The 24,503-nt window shown below is 41.4% G+C and overlaps 1 protein-coding gene across 1 annotated transcript in view; it reads right to left on the bottom strand.

Moving 5' to 3' along the window:
* The window catches only part of TRPA1 (transient receptor potential cation channel subfamily A member 1), a 199,799-nt gene that overhangs the window by 23,362 nt on the left and 151,934 nt on the right, over positions 1 to 24,503 (bottom strand). The window contains exons 22-25 of the mRNA XM_033929784.1: positions 16,658 to 16,833; positions 8,383 to 8,512; positions 5,057 to 5,239; positions 2,027 to 2,095 (exon numbers count right to left, since the gene is read on the bottom strand). Coding sequence (XP_033785675.1) covers positions 2,027 to 2,095; positions 5,057 to 5,239; positions 8,383 to 8,512; positions 16,658 to 16,833 — 558 coding nt within the window. The remainder of the gene's footprint in view (positions 1 to 2,026; positions 2,096 to 5,056; positions 5,240 to 8,382; positions 8,513 to 16,657; positions 16,834 to 24,503) is intronic.

Here is a 24,503-nt window from a genome sequence, read left to right as displayed (position 1 = left end):
CAGAACTGTAGGATAGGGGCGTGGAACTTGCTCAGGTTTCTCCAGTATTTTGCAAAAGGCTGTGCCAAATAAGGAGTCGTTTGCAAAACCCCTATATTGATGCTAGCAAATACACATATATTTGCCGACACATACATGACAGTGAATTCATAGATGTTCATGTGCACAAAAAGAACATGATTAAGCGTAGCTTTACCAACAGTACCAGCAGCTACATGAGCAGATGATGATTTTACTATCCACACTATAGCTGCCAGCACTCACGCCACCCAGCACAGATATTTTTCTACCAAATACCAATCCCCATCTCTCAACATATCTCCATCAACTTCTGCTCAACCTTCTAACACCAACAATAACCCCCTAAGGATATCATCACAAGCCCCCTAGACCCACTCTTCAGACATCATCATAGCTCCCCCTCCCCAGGCATTATCAGAGGTTTTCCTTGTAGGGGAAAGAAGGAGTAATCCCTAATTGTTCCTACTGCACTGGTACTCAAATTCAAAATGACACATGAGAACATAAAATATAAGAGTTACCATACTGGGACAGACTGAAGATCCATCAAGCTCAGTATCTTGTTTCCAACAGTGGCCAACTCAGGTTACAAGTATCTGTCAACATCTCAAACAGATTTTATGCTGCATATCCTAGGAATAAGCAGTGGATCTTTCCCAAGTAAATCTTAAATAATGGCTTATGGACTTTTATTTTAGGAAGTTATCCAAACCTTTTAAAAACGCTGTTAAGCTAACTGCTTTTACCACATTCTCATGCTGAGTAAAGAAATATTTTCTACACTTTATTTTAAATCTATAACTTAGTAGCTTCATCACATGCCCCCCGTCCTAGTATTTTTGGAAAGAGAAAACAAGCAATTCACATCTCCCCATTCCACTCCATTCAGCATTTTATAGACCTCCCCTGAACTGTCTCTTCTCCAGGATGAAGAGCCATAGTCACTTTAGCCTTTCCTCATAGGGAAGTGGTGCCATCTCTTATCATTTTCATTATCTTCTCTATTCTATACAATTATCGGCCTCTTTGACAAAGCTGCGCGGCAACAGCCCCGAAGCTCTTTAAATCTCTATGGGCTTCGGGGCCATTAGCACAGCGCAACCGCTATCACGGCTTTGTAAAAGAGTCCATATATCTTTTTTGAGATGTGGAGACCAGATTTGCACATAATATTTGAGGTGTGGCCGCACCATGGAACAATACAAAGGTATTATAACATTCTCATATTTGTTTTCCACTCCTTTCCTGATAATTCCTATCATTCTATTTGATTTCTTAGTTGCCACCACATACTAAGCTGAAGATTTCAACGTATCCTTGAGAATGACGTCTAGATCCTTCTCCTGAGCGGTGACTCCTAATGTGGAACCCTGTATCTCATAGCAATGGTTCAGGTTCCTTTTTCCCACATTCATTACTTTGCACTTGCTCACATTAAACGTCATCTGCCATGTTGATGCCAAGTCTCCCAGCTTCACAAAGTCCTCTTGCAAATTATCATAATCCTTTTGCAATTTAACAGCTTTGAACAACTTTGTGTCATCATCAGATTTAATGATCTCATTAGTTATTCCCATCTCTAAATCACTGATACGAGTATGTTACAATTTTTAGCACGGTCCCATTATTTACCCTTCTCTACTGAGAATATTGGCTATTTAACCCTAATGAATATGTATAGGGCAGATTTGTATGCCTGTCACCTCCATTATATGCAAATTTCTCTCTTGCATATTCATTAGGGCTATCCCGAAAACCTGACTAGCTGGTGGTCCTCCAGGACAGGGTTTGGAACCACTGCATTATAGGACACTGCTAAACACACACCTCCCATTTGCGTGGGTAAACATGCACTTACTTACATGAATTAAAGTATTCTATAAATTTAAAGTACTTGAATGGTGCTTAAATTCAGGTGACCTGTTATAGTATAAGGGGGGAAAGGGAACAAATGTGCCAAGTTTCTCCAATTCACTCCTGCATAATTTCCAAATATTCCAATTACCTGCATAGCCATCCTCTTCAGTACAGCATTCCTTTGTACTTCCGCAATATCTCCAACAGCCAAACCAATCTACAATTACACAAACAATCAAACACAGGATTATTAGTGTGACAGGACTTACAATGTTCTTTTCCATAGCTTCAAAAGTTACTGTAAAAGCAAGTCCAAAAGAATGAAGGAAATTAACACTGTTAAACATTTTCTGATTCTCTTATCATCAAGATCAAATTATCTGGTTGTTTCTTTTCACTACATTACATTAGTATTTATGGATCGCTAATATGCATTGCCCCAGGAGGAGTACAATGTGATTTATAATTTAGAAGAGCCTAGCCATATCCAGGGATTACATTATTTCATTAGGGTTCATGACACAGTTAAGTACACAATGATTATGGCATATGGTTTGGAGAGAAGACGGGCTATACTGTATATCTGGCATTGTAGTATTACTATTACAGGTTCTGGTATAGTTGTCATTTTTCTGGTTAGAGATTTAGATTTGCCACTGCTGGGTCAGACCAGTGGTCCATCGTGCCCAGCAGTCCGCTCACGCGGTGGCCCTTAGGTCAAAGACCAATGTCCTATTTGAGTCTAGCCTTACTTGCGTATGTTCTGTTCCAGTAGGAACTTATCCAATCTTGTCTTGAATCCCTGTAGGGTGCTTTCCCCTATAAAAGCCTCTGGAAGAGCGTTCCAGATTTCTACTACTCTCTGGGTGAAGAAGAACTTCCTTACATTTCCTTCCAACTTTAGCAGGTGCCCTCTCATTCACCTTGGAGAGGGTGAACAATCTCTCTTTCTCTACTAAGTCAATTCCCTTTAATATCTTGAATGTTTTGATCATGTCCCCTCTCAGTCTTCTCTTTTCAAGGGAGAAGAAGCCCAATTTCTCTAGCCTCTTGTTTGTAGGGAACTTGGTCATCTATTGAGATAGGTGAAGTGTTTTGTGTCTTGTTTGGTTTCTGGTGATCATAGCCTTTACAAATGTTTTGGTAGGATGGGGTGTTCCTTAATTGTGCTGGTAAAGTTTTCCACCATTTTGTTGTTGGGTATGGGAGGGTTGCAGAGTGGATAGATTTAAATTTGATTCCTTTAAGATTTATTCTCATATGGTTGGTGACACGTTGATTAAATTGAACATGTAGTCTGGTGTTAAGGTTAAAAAGATCAGTGTATATAGTTTAAAAACATACCTTGCTTTGAATGGGAGCCAGTGTATTTATTTATTTTAGTATTTATAAACTACTTATAGCCTAACGGCCTCTTCTACAAAGCTGCGCTAGCCCTTTAATTCTCTATGGGCTTTGGGGCCACTAGCGCGGCTTTGTAAAAGAGGCCGTAAGCGGTTTACATTCAGGTACTCAAGCATTTTCCCTTTCTGTCCTGGCGAGCTCACGCTATCTAACATACCTGGTGCAATGGGGGATTAAGTGACTTGTCCAGGATCACAAGGAGCAGTGTAGGATTTGAACCCACAACTTAAGGATGCTGAGGCTGTAGCTCTAACCACTGCACCACACACTCCCCTCAGTAATTTGAGGTATAGGGGTATCATATTTGGATGTTGAGAACCCGTGAAACCTCCCCCCCAATGATCACGGCAGGAGAGATGCCCAATCTCTCCTGCTGGCAACCGTGAACCCCCCATCCCCCCCCAATGATCATGGCAGGAGAGATGCCCAATCTCTTCTGCCAGCACCCATGACACCCCCCATCCCAAGGATCACATTAGGAGGGATGCTCAATCTCTCCTGCTGACGCCCCCTACCCCCCTGAAAGTTCACTACCAGAAGGGTTGCCCAGTCCCTCCTGCTGACACCTCTACCCCCCGAAAGTTTGCCGGGAGGAGAATAGAGCTTAAATGTAAACGTAGTGGTGGTCTGGGCAATTAAACTCCTGAACGTACAGGTAGGCCATTCTTGGAAAAAAAATAATACATTTTGGCTGTTGTTTTTCAAGAATGGACATTTCCCTGTTGCCTACTTGGGCACCTAGGGCCTAAGACCTAAAGGGAACTTAGACTTTTTTTTTTTTTTTTTTTAATTATGTCCCTCCATGTTATAGATTGGATATTCCTATCTTTGACATGATATTGCCTTGGTTAAATAAAATGTTTAAACGTTAAAAGCTGTGTCATTGACAATGAATCAAATCAAAAAATCGATTCAAAGGGTGAATTGAATTGAATTTTTTTTCCTTGAATCAGGCAGCACTACTATAGAGGAAATAGATGAAAGATAAATGGGAATAGGAGGCTGGGGAAGGGGCAAGATGAGAAATGGGAGAGCTAGGGAGTGAGAAAAGGAGATGGAAAGTTGATAGGTAGGTGAAAAGTAGAAAGGAGTAGGTGAAATTTGAGTGGACAGGGGGAAAAAAGGAAGGAAATAATTAAAAAGGAAAAAATCAATTTGTCAGAGACAGATACTGTATATTGAGGGAACAAGGCTGGAGGAGAGAGGAAAACTGAAAAAGAGACAACAGCCAGTAGAAACAGGAAAAAGACAGGAAAGAAGACAAGTAACTGGAACCAACACAACAGTACATGAAAGTTTGGAAAACAAAGTTTTATTTGGAATTTATTAATTGAAATATGTTAGTTTTGGGAAATATTAATTGCAGATGTCTTTGGACTGTATTCAGTACAAAATATGGAGCTCTTTTCAGGTTTTGTATTTCACAATGTACCTGGTTAATGAAAAAACAGTCACAAAAATCCTATTTGATCAATCATTGTTTTTTCCATCAACCTTTCTGCTTGCTTGTCCTATAGCAGCCAGGAACAAATACTTTTCAAGTGAACTGTGGCACAGTTCCCACAATGACAGAAGAGTGAGCAATAAATGCAAATTATGTTTTCATGAAACTTCTTTTGCTTTCAATTTTAAATATAATGAAGCTCTGTTTAAAGCCAGAGCTACTGTATATGCTGCTGTATATAATATAAAAAAGCATTCCAATAATATAAACAGTGGAAAATTAGTGCAGAATATTATACTATTTGTCCATTTTCATAACTCAATTACTTACAAGTAGGTTCATAAGAAGAATCGGCATAAGCAGGGTGAATAGAATTAGGTGTAGAAAAGCCATGAATGGATATTGTATTTCATTGTTAATCAGTGGCTGGAGGAAACCTTCCTGATAGTTAATATCTCCCAGCATCATGGCAAATGTCTGCATTAAGGAGAAGTATGGATTGCTGAAGGTTACCTAGAAAAGAATAAGAAATGTTAGTTGTGTTCTTATTGAAGAAAAAAAAAAGATAAATGAAAGACTCAAAATGCTTACCTTCTTTAAAGAGGGCTTCTGTTTTTTTTTCTGTAAATGCACAGGTAAAAATGGGTACTGAAAGGGAAAGACACTCCCAGATGTACAGTATAATACAATGATTCCCAAGGCAGAGTGTGGTGGAGGGGAGGATCAGAGGCCCTATGACATACAATATTCTTCCCATCTTCTTTACATTGTCCTTCATTCAGCAGAAGTTAGCACATAGCGCTTTTAACCTGGTGCTTGCTCCTTTGCCTGCAATCCTCTATCTAACATGGCCCCATTTGTGAGAGTTATAAATTCTATGAAAACTCAATGCTATTGTTTTCTTAGGGCCCATCAAAGAATTCATCCTGATCTGAATCTGTGGCACATTGGTTAATGCTACAGCCTCAGCACCATTGGATTGATCTTATAGAGTGTTGAGTCTATGGTAATTGATGTAAAATTATAGGTGGAGACGCATCAAAAAATTTGGTCTTATGATTTAATTTGAATTTAAATTCTTACATCCATGATTCCATCAGTTTCAGTATAGATTCCATTATTTGGGTAATATGAGAGATAGCTGTATTACAGAAGTATAGAAGTCAAGATCCTAAAGAAGAAGCAGGAGAGATCTATGGTTGATAGGGTGCATTCAAGCCATCCCAGGCTTTCAAACCCCAGGCAAGATAGATCTCTTAGATGTACCTCCCTAGATGACTGCAAGCTCATTTTTCTCAGCTCTTAAGGCAGTATCATGAGAAGTGTAGTGTGATGATTTCTTCATCTACAGTATGCAGGTGGTGCCTTGAATTTGGACTTAGAAGGTGCAAAGTGAGAAGAAAGTCATTCTTGAAAGATGCAGAGAGGAAGTGCAGAGTCCGGTGGACAAGAAAATACTTGAAATGGAGCGGTAAGAAGTGAGAAAATGCCCTTCAGTGACAAAAGCACTTTTTGCCTAGTTGGTGATTAAGCTCATGTTTACATGATTCCTGGGTGAAGAATATAAAGCGGAGTGCTTGAGCATGTCTTTCAAGCATCTGTTAAAGATCATGCTCTGGGGGTGAATGACTGCAAGTTGAGTTGGACACTTGCATATCATTGAGTGAATGGTGAATGCAACAAAATACGTCAACAGACTGCAAAAGTATATGATCCCATCCGCAGACTGCTTGTTTGCTGGCAACTATATCTTCCACGATAACAATACACCTTGCATTATTCAAAAATGGTTGTTGCTTAGAACCATCATTTTGGATTGGCCTACTCAGTCACCAGGATTCTTTTGAATCCAAAAGAAAATTTCTGATATAAAATTGCAGTCAAGATATCCAAGCATCAGCCAGGTTTTGGCCATAGATTCCTGACTGATTGTTCCACTGTCCTGAATCATGCTATTACAACTCAATGGGATTATTCCCTTTATAAGGCGGTAATCAATTATCATCAGAATTTAATTTCTGTTTCTGTTCCTTTGGTACCATCTGTTCAGCAGGATTATATTTCAGTACTTTATGTTTATTTGAATGTTCATTCTCTCAGGAATAAAGTCTTTTTGATTCAAGACTGCATATGACATCATTGTATCACATCTGTGCGTGTTCGGAGGCCCTTCAGCCACAGCGCCAAGCTCAGAGAAGATGGTGAAAGTTTGTGTGGGAGCATTACTGGGGCAAGACAGGGCAGGGCCAGAGCAGGACAAAGCAGGGCCAGGGGCATAATGGGGTGTGACTGAGGACCAAATGTGTCCTTTTTTTTACTTTAAAAATCTAGTAACCTTTCTAATAAAACCCCTCCCGATCCTCCCCCTGGCCTCTCTGATAGTCTCCCTCCTGGCCTCTCTATTCCCGGGAACTGCAAGCACAGGCTGACAACAGGGAGAGCCATTTTAACAAGGACTTCTTAACAAGTCTGATATGTCTGTGTTCCCAGGTCAATGCAGATATAGTTAAATATCCTCTGAGACAGGAACTTTGTGAGAACGTGAAAAAAAGCATGATTACCATTTTTTTTTTAAATGCTTATCTAAACTGTGCACAAGTAACAAGAGAAGGCAGCACTGAGATGTTTCCCATTTTGTGTTTAGTTATAAAACTGATTAAGGACAAGCATGATATATATTCTTACTAAAATAGGGTAAAGGAATCTAGAAACTGGTCTTCAGTGCAGATATTGTCGGATGCACAATACAGAATACAAAAGTACTTATATGTCACTGAATGTGAGGACTGTATGCTCTGAAAAATTACAATCAAGAGCAATGCATTTCTCAAATTATTTTCAAATATATTGGCTTCATTTCATAGTCATATAATTTCCATACAAACAGGATAAAATATAAATTTTAGACTTTCCACTGAAAACGCTTATGGTCAGCTTAGACCGAAACCAAAATCAGAAAGAAAATGGATTTTTGGCCAGTTTCCGTGCCGTAAATGAAACCAAAATTCAGACAGCCTCTGGCTGTAATACCTCAGATCTATTTACTGTAAATACCCCCTTTATATTACCCCCATCTACATTTCCTCCATAGTATACATATTAAACCTTGAATTATGTTCCCAAACATTTTGGGCTCCTTTTACTAAGCCGCATTAGCGTTTTTAGCGCACGCAGCTATTTTATTGAAAGAAAGAATGTAGTTACTATATGAATGTAATAGGAAAAGGATTATTAAAACAAATGAAACAAGATTCCAAATAATCATACTCAGGAAAAGAAAGTATAGAAAAAATGGGGTGGGGGAACTGATTACTCTTTCATAGGTAAGGGTATCTCTCTGTATATCTGTTCATTACTGGTATAATAAAATATATATTTTAATAATAATAATAACAGTTTATATACCGCAATACCGTGAAGTTCTATGCGGTTTACAAAAGATTAAGCAAAGGTACAAATTGATTGACTTTAAGAGGGTGGAAGAAAGAAAATTAATAGTACAGGAAATCCATTGTTGAGGAGAAAGTGATCAATAGGACAAGTTAATCGCTATTGAGGAGAGAGAGATGAGTGGATCAGTTGTCTAGATGCTTTAGGAACAGGTGTGTTTTTAGACGTTTCCTAAATTCCTCGTAAGTAGTGGGCAGACAACTAACCTGGTGGTACAAAAGAATGTAGAAACTGAGTCCAAAAGCCAAAATAATGAAGAAGAACAGGATGATAATACGCAGCAATGTCCTCAGAATTTCCCAGAACATTACTATGTAGATTCCATAACTTTCAAACCTAAGGGAGAAAGATGACAAAGCAGTCAACACACAAACCACATAACTTTCATTTTATGCTTTATTTCCCTAATTTTCAGGTCATTTTTAATTAATAACTTTTGGTCTAAATTTACTCCATCATTCGATATACGGCCACCAATATGCACTTATAAATACTGGTTAAACAGTATTTATTGTAACTAATTTATAGTCTGCAAAGTTATTCAACATTTTGGAAGAGAGTTAAAGCTTTTTTATTATCAGAATATTTTTAATTATTTTGTGGGGTAAAGATGGGAAAACATAGTTGAGCCAAAAGTTTTCAGATTAGATCATGGTAATATGGGGATCAGAAAGGTGTGGTTTATTCATTCAAATAAATAATGGGTGGGAAGATGATTGCTTTGTGCTTTTATGCATTTTGGCCTGGATTCTTTAAATGGCGCCATGGTCAACGGCTGCCTTAAAAGTGGCCGCTGATCACATGTCACTCACATCAGTGGCGTACCTAGGGTATGTGGCACCCGGGGCCCATCATTTTTTGACACCCCCCCCCCCCATGTAAAAATTTTTTTTTTTTTTTTTTTTGCAATAACCATGAAATGGAATAAATGGTCAGAATAGAAACAGGCAGTGAAAATTTTCTTTTATTGAACCTCATATATGTAACCATTATTCCAAACATAACAAAACATAAATTATGTCTAAATTGTCATGACATTAGAAGTACATATGGAGTAGTTGCAGGCAGTGGCGTACTTAGGGTATGTGGCACCCAGGGCCCATCATTTTTTGACACCCCCCCCATCTATATGAAAAATATGATTTTTAGTACCAATCTACATATCGCACCACAAGAGTGTACCTAGGAAAAGGCTGCATCTTAAACACTGCAGTGAGCACTAGAACACCAACACATACATTGTAAAACTAAACAAGCCAGATCCCGCACAGTCAATTGGTCCTGTAGTCAATGCCAACTGAAAACTATGTCTTTTTCATACACACAGAACAGAGATACACCCTCGCCCAAAATGGAATAATCACAAACTAAAAATAGAAATATGTAGACAAAAGTTAAACTGATCCGCCAAGAAACCAGACCCTGGATACAATGCAACACCACAAAAAACAGTAACACATGTCCTCTAATACAGTGCAAAATATAAAGACAGTAGATGTAAATTTGAAAAAACTGATACATAACAATCACCACTTTATAAATTAACAAATAAAAATAAAACAAATAATGAGATATAAAAAAATACAATTTTATTGGACTAATCCCCGTAAGCTCGGTCCCCATCCCCGCAAACCACCTGATTCCATCCACACAAGCCTTGAATTGTTTATATTAAAGTATAAAAAGAAACAATATTCTGTACAATTGTCAATTTATAAATCAGCGTCTTCTCCCCACTCTCTTCCCCATTTCCCTTCAGCATCCTCAGCCCACTCTCTCTCCACTTTCCTTCAGCGCACGCACATAAAAACAAGCAAGTAATTTTATATCATTTTCATTCTATTCATTCATAGAAATTAAAGTCTAGATAATGCCAGTCACATAACAAAACATGATTTTACAAAAATAATTCCCTGCAGTCAAGCCTGCAAGGATTATTAGATGTCTTTCAGCAGTTCCCCTCCCTCCCTCCCCCTTACCTTTGTGGCCAAGTCAAAATGATCTACCAACAATAAAATTTTAAAAACACAAAGCACGCTGTACGCAGAGAAAATGTTAATTATCATTTATATTCCGCGGGTTTTCAAAGAGGTCAAGGCAGATGACTTTATGCAATGTCACCTCAGTAACAACTATACAAAAATAGACAAATATTCCCCCTCCCTTTTTACTAAACTGCGATAGCGGTTTTTAGCGTAGGGAGCTGCGCTGAATGCCCCACGCTGCTCTCGACGCTCATAGGCTCCCTGCGCTAAAAAACTCTATTGCGGTTTAGTAAAAGGGGGCCATAGTGCAAAATATAGACAGCAGATATAAATTTTCAAAACGGACACATTTTGATCACTAAGTTGAAAATAAAATCATTTTTCCTACTTTTTTGTCTGGTGATTTCATGAGTCTCTGGTCCTTCTTCTGATCCTTCTTCTTTCTCTCTCCCCCTGGCTCCCCTCTTTATTTCTGCCTTTCTTTCTCTCTCCTCCTGGCCCCCCTCTTTCTTTCTGCCTTTCTTTCTCTCCCCCTTGACCCCCCTCTTTATTTCTGCCTTTCTTTCTCTCCCCTTGGTCCCCCTCTTTCTTTCTGCCTTTCTTTCTCTCTCCCCTGGCCCTCCTCTTTCTTTCTGCCTTTCTTTCTCTCCCCCTTGACCCCCTCTTTATTTCTGCCTTTCTTTCTCTCCCCTTGGTCCCCCTCTTTATTTCTGCCTTTCTTTCTCTCCCCTTGGTCCCCCTCTTTCTTTCTGCCTTTCTTTCTCTCTCCCCCTGGCCCCCCCTCTTTATTTTTTCCTTTCTTTCTCTCTCCCCCTAGCCTGCACAAAGCCATCGTGCCGATTTCTCCACTTCCACGATTCTTTCCCTATCCTCACCCCCAAGCCAGCAGCCGATTTCTCCCTGCTCCTTCCCCGATGTCCTGAACTTCATCGGGCAGCAGCAGCATTCACAATTCACTGATGTTGCCCGCTTCAGGCCTTCCTCTTTGTCGGGTCCTGTCTTCATGAAAACTGGAAGTAGGCAGGACCCGGCAGAGAACAAGGCCTGAAGCCGGCAACAGCAGCGAATTGTAAACGCTGCTGCTGCCCGAAGAAGGTAATGGAGCACCGAGGCAGTCCGCTTCTCCCCCCCTCCCAGCCGAACCCCCGCTGACCCTCCTATCTCCCCCCCCCGTGAACCTTTCCGACCTTCCCAGCGAGAGCAGCAAACCTCCTTCGCGGCTTTCTCCTCCCTCTGCCGCGTTACTGATGACGTCATCAGTGATGCGGCAGAGGGAGGATAAAGCCGACGCTACTGGAGGGAGGTTTGCTGCTTTCGCTGGGAGGGTCAGAAAGGTTCACTTGGGGGGGGGGGAGAGAGATAGGATGGTCAGCGGGGTTTCGGCTGGGAGGGGGGAGAAGCGGTCTGCCTTGGTGCTCCAAGGCCTGGCGCCATTACCTTTTTCGATAATGGCGCCGATGCTGCTTTCGCTGGGAGGGTAGGAGTGCGATAGGGACCGGGCCAGCTGTGCACCCCCCCCTAAGGCGGCACCCGGGATGGACCTCCCCCTCGCCCCCCTTGGTACGCTACTGCCCTGGGGAAACAGCCTGCAACAAGATCGCGCGATGCCAGAGATTTTTGCCTGCTTCGGCTGTTTCCTCCGCCGCGGTCCCGCCCCTCCTCTGACATCAGAGGAGGGGCAGGACCGTGGCGGAGGAAACAGTCGAAGCAGGCAAAGATCTCTGGCATCGCGATCTTGCTGCAGGCTGTTTCCAGACGCGACACCCGGCGCAGGGGGGGGTAACTGGACCGGACCGGGAGCACCCCCTCAGGGCTTGGTACCCGGGGCGGACCGCCCCCCCCTTGGTACGCCACTGACTCACATGACAGAACCATGTAGAGAAATTGCACCCACAGCAAAGGTAGGTGCTGGAAATGTGGCCAGGGATTTTAAGGCCTATATTTCTGGCCTATCTTTAACTTAAATCGCGCATCCAGAGGTGCCTACTGATGCCTAATGCCACGTCTGGAGTTAGTCATGCCTACAGTGGCATTAGGCACTGGTAGGAGTCTGAGTGAAAAAATATTTCCTCCTATTGGTTTTAAAAGTATTACTCTGTAACTTCAAGTGCCCCCTAGTCTTTGTCAGGGGTGCTCTGAAAAGTTGTGCACAGAATTTTAGAATTTGGCCTAAATGTAGCTAACTTGGGCCCCAGAATTTACCTGCTTTGAGCATGCTTAAGTCTAGCACCCAAAAATTAGGCGCAGGATCCACACCTAAGTGTTATTTTACTTAAGATGTGTGCCGTTTGTAGAATAACACTTCACACCAGATTTGGAGGATGGTTAAGTTTCAGTGGCATTTGCGGAATTTTCCCCTTAATCTCTTATTTTTTTTGCAAATTGGAATTCACCTGGAGTACCTTTTTTGTAGTTGACTACCAAGGATTAGCAGTCATTATTATTTATTGTACTTGAATATAAACCTAGATTTTTGGACCCAGAAATGGGAACCTCGGTTTATATTTGAGTCTTCTCCCTCTCAGACCAATCACAGGCATTTCCCCTGGCCTACCTTATGCCCTGCTGGTCCAGTGGTGAGCTATGGCAAGAGTGATCCTCCTATGCAGTTCCACTACTCAAAATGGCTGATGCAAGTTCTCACAGTGGTTGCTATGTTTATTTACTACCTTTTCATGAAGAAATTAACCCAAAGCGGTTACAATACATTGAATAGTAATCAGGTTTCCCTATCTGTCCCTTCAGGCTTACAATCTAACTAAGGTACCTAGGGCAATTGAGGGATTAAATGACTTGCCCTGAGTCACAAAGAATTCACAAACTCCTGAGGCAGCAGCTATAATCACTAGGCCACTCACTCACACAGTAATCTTGCAAGACTGACTTGAGTTCGGTTTATATTCAAGTCAACTTTTTTTTATCCCCCTTTTTGAGAGGAAAAAGATTACCTCGGTTTATATTCGAATGGGTTTATATTCGGGCCTGCCACGTGACCTGGTGGGCCGGGACAGGAGGGATCCCTCCTGTCCTGGGTGACTCTGATAATTTATTTTACCTTCCTCTTGCCTCCCCCATTGTACCTTTTTGAATCCCTGGTGGTTCAGTGATGTACCAGGCAAGAGTGAACTTTCCGTGCTCCTGCCCGGTGCTGAACCCCTCCCAGAATGGCCACCTCAGGTTCTCGTGACCCAGTGGTATACCAGGCATGAGCAAGCTTTCCGTGCTCCTGCCCGGTGCTGAGCCACTCCATGAATGGCTGTCATGAGTTTTCACAAGTCCTGAGAGGGTACACGGGGGGAGGCAGGAGGGAGGTATGAGGGGGGAGGTAAAAAAAAATTGTCCGAGTTGGCTGGGACAGGAGACGGGAGGGATCCCTCCTATCCCGGCCCACCCTGGCAGGCCTGAAGGAGGCCTGTAACAAGTTCGGGAGGGTGCATGTGGGCGCTGACCCGAACATAAGTCGAGATCCCCATTTTTGGGCCATTTTTTGAGCCCAAAAATCTCGGCTTATATTCAAGTATCTATTTTTATTTTGTAAGCAGTTAAAAACTTTCCTACTTACGAAATTTTATAATGTTTATTGTCATCTTATATTGAATTATTTGACTTGGATAACTGTGACATCCCAGAATTGTCTGGTTTCTTTGACTGTAAATCTGCACTGAGTCAAATGTTACCAGTAAGTGCAGTATGAAAGTAACTATATCATGTACCATATCATATCAAAGGTTACTTGTTTGTCTTTGAAGTAGCAAGAGTGGGTTACCATATGCTGGTTGAGTGTGTCAGAGACAGGGACAAAGTATGTGTATGGTATGTGTGGGGCTGAGTTATATGTGGGGCAGAGGTGAAGGTGGGGACTTATGTGTGTAGGCTTATCTCTCCCTTCTACTTTCTTTTTCCTTCTGAACTCTCTCTCTGTCCCTCCCACTTTTCACGGTCATCCATCTTTCACTTTCTCCCCACCCCCCTTTCCCTGTCCCTATTTGCTCTCTCCATTTCTTTTCTGTTGCTCATCATCCCCCCGCCCTTCCTTTATGCTCCCCTAATTCTACCCTATCCATTATTCTTTCTTTCTTTCTCTCTTTCTTTCTTTCTTTCTCTCTCTCTCTCTCTCTCTCTCTCTCTTCCTTCCTCCCTCCCTCCCTTCCTCTGTGGCTACTTCTTCTTCTTGCTTACATGACTCCAGGGCTCCACTGGTTCTTGTTCACTCTCCTTTTTATAGGCAGGATTCCTGCTGATCTTTGTACCCCCCACTCATAAAAAAAAAGAATGAAGCCCTACACATCTGTTTGTTTTCACATCAGCAAACATGCTTACAGATAGACAGATAAATGGACCTTACAAAAGAACATAAAAATTGCCACTGCTGGGTCAGACCAGTGGTCCATCGTGCCCAGCAGTCCACTCCCGCCGCGGCCCATAGGTTAAAGACCAGTGTCCTAACTGAGACCAGCCTCACCTGCCTACGTTCCAGTTCAGCAGGAACTTTGTCTTGAATCCCTGGAGGATGTTTTCCCCTATAACAGCCTCCGGAAGAGTGTTCCAATTTTTCACCACTCTCTGGGTGAAGAAGAACTTCCTTACATTTGTATAGAATCTATCCCCTTTTAACTTTAGAGAGTGCCCTCTCGTTCTCCCTACCTTACAGAGGGTGAACAACCTGTCTTTATCTAATAAGTCTATTCCCTTCAGTATCTTCAATATTTCGATCATGTCCCCTCTCAGTCTCCTCTTTTCAAGGGAGAAGAGGACCAGTTTCTCTAATCTCTCACTGTACGGCAACTCCTCCAGCCCCTTAACCATTTTAGTCACTCTTCTCTGGACTCTTTCGAGCAGTACCATGTCCTTCTTCATGTATGGTGACCAGTGCTTGACGCAGTATTCCAGGTGAGGGTGTACCATGGCCCGGTACAGCGGCATGATAACTTTCTCCAATCTGTTCGTGATCCCCTTCTTAACCATTCCTAGCATCCTATTTGCCCTTTTCGCTGCCGCCACACATTGCACAGATGGCTTCATTGACCTGTCAACCAGAATTCCCAAGTCTCTTTTCGGGGGAGGAGGGGGGTGGCTCTCCAAGTAATGCCCCAGGCATCCTGTATTCGTGTATAAGATTTTTGTTACCGACATGCATCACCTTACACTTATCCATGTTGAACCTCATTTGCCATGTTGCAGCCCATTTCTCAAGCACGTTTGTGTCACATTGCAGATCTTCGCAATCCTCTTGCGTCTTCACCACTCTGAATAACTTAGTATCGTCTGCAAATTTAATCACCTCACATATTGTACCAATTTCCAGATCGTTTATAAATATGTTGAGGAGCACGGGTCCAAGCACTGAACCCTGCGGCACTCACTGGTGATGCTTTTCCAGTCTGAGTATTGTCCATATACCCCCACTCTCTATTTCCTATCCGCCTGCCAGTTTTTAATCCATTTCAGTATTTCAGCCTCAATTCCATGGCTCACAATTTCTCGAAGTAGTCATTCATGAAGAACCTTGTCGAAAGCCTTCTGAAAATCCAGATATACAATGTCGACTGGGTCGCCTTTGTCTATCTGCCTGTTTACTCCCTCAAAGAAGTGCAGCAAATTTGTCAAGCAAGATCTTCCTTTGCTGAAGCCGTTCTGGCTGGTCCTCATCAGATCGTGTCTGTCAAGGTGCTCAATAATGCGGTTCTTTATCAGTGCCTCTACCATATTTCCCGGTACCAAGGTCAGACTCACAGGTCTGTAGTTTCCCAGATCACCCCTCAAACCTTTCTTGAAGATCGGTGAAACATTTGCCACCTTCCAGTCTTCCGGAATCCTTCCCGATTTGATCGACATATTGGCTATTAGTTGAAGCAGTTCAGCTAAAGCCTTTTTCAATTCCTTGATTACCCTCAGATGGATGCCATCCGATCCCGGGAATTTATCATTTTTAAGCCTATCAATCTGCTTGCATATCTCTTCTAGACTGACCGTCAACCCTGTCAGTTTCCTGTCTTCATTTCCTGCGTATAGCCTATTGACTTCCGGTATGTTGTGTATATCCTCTTTGGTAAACACAGATGCAAAAAATGTGTTCAGTTTGTCAGCGATGGCTTTGTTCTCCTTAGCACTCCCTTTATTCCATGGTCATTCAACAGCTCCACTGCTTCCTTCGCGGGTCGTTTCCCCTTAATATATCGAAAGAACGACTTGAAGTTTTTCGCCTCCTTGGCTATTTTTTCCTTGTAGTCTCTTTTGGCCCCTCTTACCACCTTATGGCACCTGCTTTGATGCTGTTTTTGCTTTTTCCAGTTTTAGTCCGTTTTTGACCTTTTCCATTCCTTAAACGAAGACTTCTTGTCTCTGAGGCACTACAGCTTAAAGTGAAACACAGGGTAAAAAGGTGAATTTTAGGGTAGCTATATTTCTTAACAATCCTTATTTACTATTTTATTGGATTAAACTGCTGAAGAAATATTGTTCAGTTATTTGACATGCATGAAAATCTAAATTTTACCTCTGAAGATAAATCAAGAAGTTCACCCAGGACAAAAACACAGCAAGTGAGCCACTCTGCCACTGCCAGTTTATGGTATTTGTGGGATCAATCAGCAAAGGTAAAACAAAACATAGGCTTGAAACGTAGATTGTCCAGTCTATTATATTAGTACCATCCATCAAATATTTAACTCGCTGAAAAATTCAAAAAATAGGAATTAAATCAGTAAAACCACTTTAAGTTTTGTTTTTCATATCCAGATCTTATTTACTTTGCAGTTCATTAACCCATATTTAGAATTTAAAGATAGTTTCAGCAGAAATATATTTATTGTTTTTGATGAGCAAATGGATCATATTCTATTATATCCTTTTTTCACATCTTGAGAAAAACAAATCAACTCTCAGCGGTTTTAAAGTGCCTTTTATTGGGTAGCACAATATTAATATCTGTGTAATACACATGAAGGTCATATTTAGGGAGAATTCTATATATGGCTCTCAAAATTGGATTCCACAAACCAATCAAAAACTGATCACATGGTCCAGAAGTATCATCAACAGAATTTAGAAGAAATATCCTACCAGTTTTGAATCATTACACTCAACGGCCACACTTTGGCACCGATTCTGCAAACTACGCCTAACTTTAGGCGTGGTTTAGACATCTGTGGAGTGCAAATCGTGCTCTGCGTTACTTATGCGTGAGATAGGCGTCCGATACACTTCTCCAATAATATATTTTTTTTCACTTGTAGACGCCAGGTGGACGTCCCTACAATGTACTTAGTTATATGTAAAATGTGTTTTTTACCGATTCTGTTACATTATTTCAGGATTCTAAGCTTTAACATAATATAAACACAATATACCATGTTTAATAGGATAATAAAAACACAGTATACCATCTTTAAAAGAATATTTATAATATATTATTTTCAGTGGGAGTTGAACATCAGAGTGAATCTTGAAAAAATGTGACATGCTAACACTCATTCTAATCCGCTGTGCTAAACAATCTATATATATAAAATCGGATGTATGTATGTATGTGCCGCGATCACGCAAAAACGGCTTGACCGATTTGAACGAAACTTGGTATGCAGATCCCTCACTACCCGGGATGATATGTTCTGGGGGTCTCGCGGCCCACCTGCACACGTGGGCGGAGCTACAAACAGATAATCGGATTTCACCCATTCATGTCAATGGAAAAAATGTAAAGAGCTGCCAACGCAAAAACGACTTGCCCAATTTGAACGAAACTTGGTATGCCGATCCCTCACTACCTGGGGTGATATGTTCTGGGGGTCTCATGGTCCACCTGCACATGTGGGCGGAGCTACAAACATAAAATCAGATTTCACCCATTCATGTCAATGGAAAAAATGTAAAACAGCTGCCAACGCAAAAACGGCTTGCCCGATTTGAACGAAACTTGGTATGCAGATCCCTCACTACCTGGGGTGATATGTTCTGGGGGTATCGCGGCCAACCTGCACACCTGGGCGGAGCTACAAACAGAAAATCAGATTTCACCCATTCATGTCAATGGAAAAAATGTAAAAACTGCATCCGCAAAACCGGCTTGCCCGATTTGAACGAAACTTGGTATGCGGATCCCTCACTACCTGGGTTGATATGTTCTGGGGGTCTCACGGCCCACCTGCACATGTGGGCGGAGCTACAAACATAAAATCAGATTTCACCCATTCATGTCAATGGAAAAAATGTAAAAACTGCCTCCGCAAAACCGGCTTGCCCGATTTGAACAAAACTTGGTATGCGGATCCCTCACTACCCAGGATGATATGTTCTGGGGGTCTCGCGGCCCAACTGCACACGTGGGCGGAGCTACAAACATAACTTCAGATTTCACCCATTCAAGTCAATGGGAAAAATGTAAAAAGCTGTGGGACCGATTTGAACTAAACTTGGTATGCTGATCCCTCACTACCTGGGGTGATATGTTCTGGGGGTCTCGCGGCCCACCTGCACACATGGGCGGAGCTACAAACAGAAAATCAGATTTCACCCATTCATGTCAATGGAAAAAATGTAAAAAACTGCCATTCTCACAGTAATTCCAACTACCTGGGGTGATATGTTCTGGGGGTCTCGCGGCCCACCTGCACATGTGGGCGGAGCTACAAACAGAACATCAGATTTCACCCATTCATGTCAATGGAAAAAATGTAAAAAACTGCCATTCTCACTGTAACCGATTTGAACGAAACTTGGTATGCAGATCCCTCACTACCTGAGGTGATATGTTCTGGGGGTCTCGCAGCCCACCTGCACACGTGGGCAGAGCTACAAACAGAAAATCAGATTTCACCCATTCATGTCAATGGAAAAAATGTAAAAAGCTGCCATTCTCACAGTAATTCAAAAACGGCTTGACCAATTTGACCGAAACTTGGTATGCAGATCCCTCACTACCTGGGGTGATATGTTCTGGGGGTCTCGCGGCCCACCTGCACATGTGGGCGAAGCTACAAACAGAAAATCAGATTTCACCCATTCATGTCAATGGAAAAAATGTAAAAAGCTGCCATTCTCACAGTAATTCCAACTACCTGGGGTGATATGTTCTGGGGGTCTCGCGGCCCACCTGCACACATGGGTGGAGCTACAAACAGAACATCAGATTTCACCCATTCATGTCAATGGAAAAAAAGTAAAAAGCTGCCATTCTCACAGTACTTCAAAAACGGCTTGACCGATTTGAACGAAACTTGGTATGCAGATCCTTCACTACCTGGGGTGATATGTTCTGGGGGTCTCGCGGCCCACCTGCACATGTGGGCGGAGCTACAAACAGAACATCAGATTTCACCCATTCATGTCAATGGAAAAAATGTAAAAAGCTGCCATTCTCACAGTAATTCAAAACCGGCTTCACCGATGTGAACGAACCTTGGTATGCAGATCCCTCACTACCTGGGGTGATATGTTCTGGGGGTCTCGCGGCCCACCTGCACACGTGGGCGGAGCTACAAACAGAAAATCAGATTTCACCCATTCATGTCAATGGAAAAAATGTAAACTGCTGCCATTCTCACAGTAAATCAAAAACGGCTTGACCAATTTGAACGAAACTTGGTATGCAGATCCCTTACTACCTGGGGTGATATGTTCTGGGGGTCTCTTCACCCAATAATTTATATGTTCTTGCTCCTGGAGGTGAAACTAAAAATGTTGTTTATAATCAAGTTTTGTGTTTGTTGTATTGTATTCATTTTGTCAAATATTTCACATTATAATTTGAATATTGTACTTTTTATAAAGCTGTAAAAAAATAATTTCATTCACCACTATAAAGTATCTTTATTTGAATCCATTTACAGTGTTATTGCTATAATTAAATACCCGTGCAACGCCGGGTCATCAGCTAGTGAGCCATAAAATAATAGCAATTCTAGTTTTATTATACTGTTCCATATAGGCAGTTAATTCTGCTAAGATACATGCCAAGAGAAAACACAAGGTGGATCTCACTGCCCTGTCATATTCTTTGTATTCATTATGTGAAGAGTGTAAGCTTCAACATAATAAAAACAAAAAAAGTAACACAGTATGCCATCTTTAAAAGGATATTTATAATATATCATTTCCAATGAGAGGTACTGACTGGGAGTTAAACTGGAAACAGCAGTGTAGAAGGGTGTAACTTTAACCACTGTACTACATAGAAAGTTGTATAGCAATTGTAAACTGAGCTACTTGAAGCAGTGTAAAAAAATAGCTTTTTGAGCATTGTTTGGGCTTTAGATAGATGTGGTTTAAGCTTTAGAAAGACGGTAGTAGGATAGATGCTATTTAGGCAGCCCTGTAGGTCATCCATTGAGCTTTGAGTGTCAGATAAACGTTTCTTTAAATGGGGTTTTGTCAGATTTTGGATGTTTCCAAAGTGATCTTCTAAATACAGTTGAGGCATTTTATTTTGTGATTCAGCCACCACATAAACAGGACACATCCATACAAGCATATTGAATTTAAAACTGCCTAAAGAAGCAATGTTATTAGCTAATTACAGCACATGAAAATCACAACTTAAGGTTTCTTGCTCCAAATAACACATCCTTTCTTACTAAACATTGCTGCAATCAGCTCATTCTTCAAAGCAAAGAAAGCCCATAACTTCATTTGTCAAAGCTTTAAAACAGAATAAAACCAGATACAGACCTGAATGTGACTTCTAGTTCATTGCTGCACACTGTTGACCTCATGGTGAGATCATCAAGGTGCACCTGCAAGGTTCAATGCCACAAGTAAAAGACGGGCTGGGATTTGAACTCACAACCTCTGCAAGATCAGCAAAGAGCTTTTACACTACCTTCCATTCCAGTGCCAATGACTCCCCTGTCGTATCATAGCTTAGTGATCTCCTAAGGAACCATCTGCTTAGCTATCGTATCTCAAGTATGGTTGAATAGATGTGAAATGGAGTCAAATACTGTTATATCAATTGCAAATTCCATTTTTGGAATTTATTGCTAATGTTGTGCTGTTTGAGATGAAAATTATATTGGATTGCTCTGCAGCTTGTAATTTTTATTAAAATGACTATTGTGTCAGTTGAAGTACATGAGGAGTTGAATCCACACCAGGCTCACATGCCAACATTCATTCTAACCGCTGTGCTACACAATGAACCAATAAATCATAGCAATTCAGGTTTGATTATAGTGTTCCGTTTAGGCGTCGTTACAGCTGCAGGTACAGCATGCTTGGGGCTCTGTAACAAAGCGCCCGAAGTTTGCCATAACGGCTGCAGTTAAGCATATCTTAAGCTGTCTGGGTAGGAAACTTCTTCCCTGAATGAAAGAAGCCATTTCTGGCTCACCAAGTTAAGGCACCTTGTTGCACCTTGTTCATCCTCTCCAGCTCTCATATAATGTCATTTTCTCAAATATTATGCTGGTTGCAGGCTGTGAGCTCCCCTTGGAGAGCAGTATAGAAAACTGAATGAATAAATAATTAGGCTGGAAGTTGGTCATCCATAAATGTATGAAATGTATGAAGTGAGTATGGGCCTGAGATTTTAGCTAAAGTCACTCTGCATTTCCTGTGAGCGATCTGCACAGGGCAGGAGCGTGGGAAGATCGCTCCTGCCTGAAAACCTATCAATGAGGCAGCTGGCAGTCTGTTACTTTAACACTAGGCTCTCCTTTACTTTGGACACTCACTCCTTCCATACTTTGCCTTTAAGGAGTACAAAGAAACCAGCCTTGGTTGACCTCCAGAATCTGCAGCCTAATGCTCCTTTGCTCACTTTGCAGAGTGACTTTAGCTAAAATCTCAGGCCCATACTCACTTCATACATTTCAGATTATGGATGACCAACTTCCAGTCTAATTATTTCTATACTGTTCTCCCAGGGGAGCTCAGAATGCGTTACATTAATTTGTTCAGGTAATCAAGCATTTTCCCCTGTCTATCCCAGTGGGCTCACAATCTATCTAATGTACCTGGTGCAATGGGGGCATAAAGTGGCTTACCCAGAGTCACAAGGAAAAGTGGGGGTTGGAACCCACAACCTCAGGGTGCCAAGGCTGTAGCTTTAACCACTGTACCACACTCTCCAGTTTACTATGGTTGACTAATTCCATAACAAGTTTCACAAGTAAAAGAATGCTGTTACACCTAACTTTCCTCATGATATGGACAGAGTGAAAAATGCATAATTCCATCAAGAATGTTTGACGTATTAATAATGGAGTTGAACTAAGCAGCTGCATTCCAGCCCAAACTTACATCTTCCTTGAGTAGAACTAAATATACTGTATTATGGTGTGAGAGCTCACAGAATAAATATAAGACATATAGGCCCCGATTCTGCAAACTGCGACTAACTTTAGGCGTGGTTTAGATGTCCGATTTAAGTGGTTAATGAGTGTTAATTGGGACTTAGATGGAGTAAGGCATCAGGTAGGCATTCTCAGAAAATAAACGCGAGGTAGACGTGAGTTTTTTAAAAAGTCATATCCAAGTATGTAAACGTGGGCGTAACATGGGCGTGGTTAAGGATAGGCACCAGATAGACGCTAGTTAGGTGGCAGACTGCGTCTAAACATCGTGGAAATTGTAGGCAAATGAAAGCTGGCCTATGTGTGGTTTCTGCTTGGTTTCTGCTTGGGCTGAACGTGAGTTTCTATGGGCGGAACATAGCCCAGCTTTGGGCTTCTGAAATTATATTTTCTACATAGACTTCAGGAATCTCATTTATCCTCTTTTTTCCTCTTTTTTCCCCTCCAAATAGATTTAATAAGCCACCATATCGATAGGGCACATCCAAATGGTCTTGTTCTGGGCATTTGGGACTTGAATGAAATTGTGGTCAAAAATGTGGTATAAACAGACATCCTAGTGGTCTAGACGAATAGCCTGGATGTCCAGATAGATGATTTTAGAAAAAAAACCAAACCTATTCTAGATGTATTTTTTGAAAATGGGCATTTTCCCTACTGCTGACTTTGGGGGTCTAGCGCCATACACCCAAATCGGACAGATGTATGTTTTGATTATGCCCCTCTATGTAGTTAAAAACCCTTGGAGCTGAGGAAAAACCAAAGAAAAGTACCTGTTCTGGAGTGGAGAGAAATGGACTGTGAACCAGGGTAGCCAAATTTTTCTTCTTTAATGAATAGGTATTTAAGAGCCTTTCTTAGGAATGGGGACCTCAAATAATCACTGCACATGCTCAGTGGAACTTAATTTTTACCCAGAGCCTTGGTACTTCCACCCTTGGTATTCTTACAATACAAACATATTGCATGCAAAACATAGTACTTTCTCTCCAAACAGCAATATGATTTACTAATTACAGAACCTTTGGCTTTCCTGCTTAAAAAGAACCCCTTTTTTCTCACCAAATTGTGCTGCAATCAGATCTTGTTTGAAAGCAAAGATATAAATATTGCACATATTACTTCATTTCTCAAAGCTTAAAAATAGAAAAACCAGATATAGACCTTAACATGCATTTTCCCTCATTGCAAAATGGAGCTGTGCAGCTGCACAAAGCTGACCTCATTATGAGATCATAAAGGTACACCTGCAAGGTAGAATGCCACAATTTAAAAATATGCTGGGTGTTAAATTCACAACCTCTGCAAGATCAGTACAGGATTTTAACACATTGAGCTACACCATCTTCCCCTCCAGTTTCTCTGACTCCCCTGTCATATTATAGCTTACTGACCTGCCTATGTATCATCTGCTTAGGAATGATATCACAGCCACCACAAAGAAAGCATTTGTGGCTCACCAAGTTAATGCACCTTGTTGCACCTTGTCTATCTTCTCAAGCTCACTGGTTCAAGTCCCACCCTCACCTTCACTCATTTTAACAGCTTCCTAAGCTCTCATAGGAGTTATATATGGTGGACTTTGCAGTTTTTCAACAGTATTGTGCAATTTGCAGGCACATTTATTTAGATCTTGCCAAGGCTAGGACATCCTAAGCTCTCATGGTAAGAAAGTGCTTTGTTGCATCTTGTCTATTCTCTCCAGTTCAAATCCCATTCTCACCTTGACTCATTTTAACAACATCCTAACAGCTCTCATAAGTGGTGGACTTTGCTGTTTGTCATCAGCATTCTGCAGTTTGCAGGCACAGGTGCATCAAATATATTCATCTGCTCTCAACTACAAGCCATTGTGGTAGGAATGTATTTCTTTTTATGCAATATCCGCAAAGTGCAACAGGTATAAGAGTTTACTAAAACTTCAGAGGTCTTGGACAGGTGTTGAAGGAAGGTACATGTTTTGAGATGTATCCTTGAGACATTACTATTGGTAAATTCAGCTTGACTTTAGAATTGCGGGTGTGATTTCATGCCTAAGGAGTGTGTGTTGGG

This window comes from Geotrypetes seraphini, chromosome 2, assembly GCF_902459505.1.
Source record: "Geotrypetes seraphini chromosome 2, aGeoSer1.1, whole genome shotgun sequence".
In the NCBI taxonomy this organism is placed as follows: Eukaryota; Metazoa; Chordata; class Amphibia; order Gymnophiona; family Dermophiidae; genus Geotrypetes; species Geotrypetes seraphini.
This window is presented reverse-complemented; position numbering and strand designations above follow the sequence as displayed.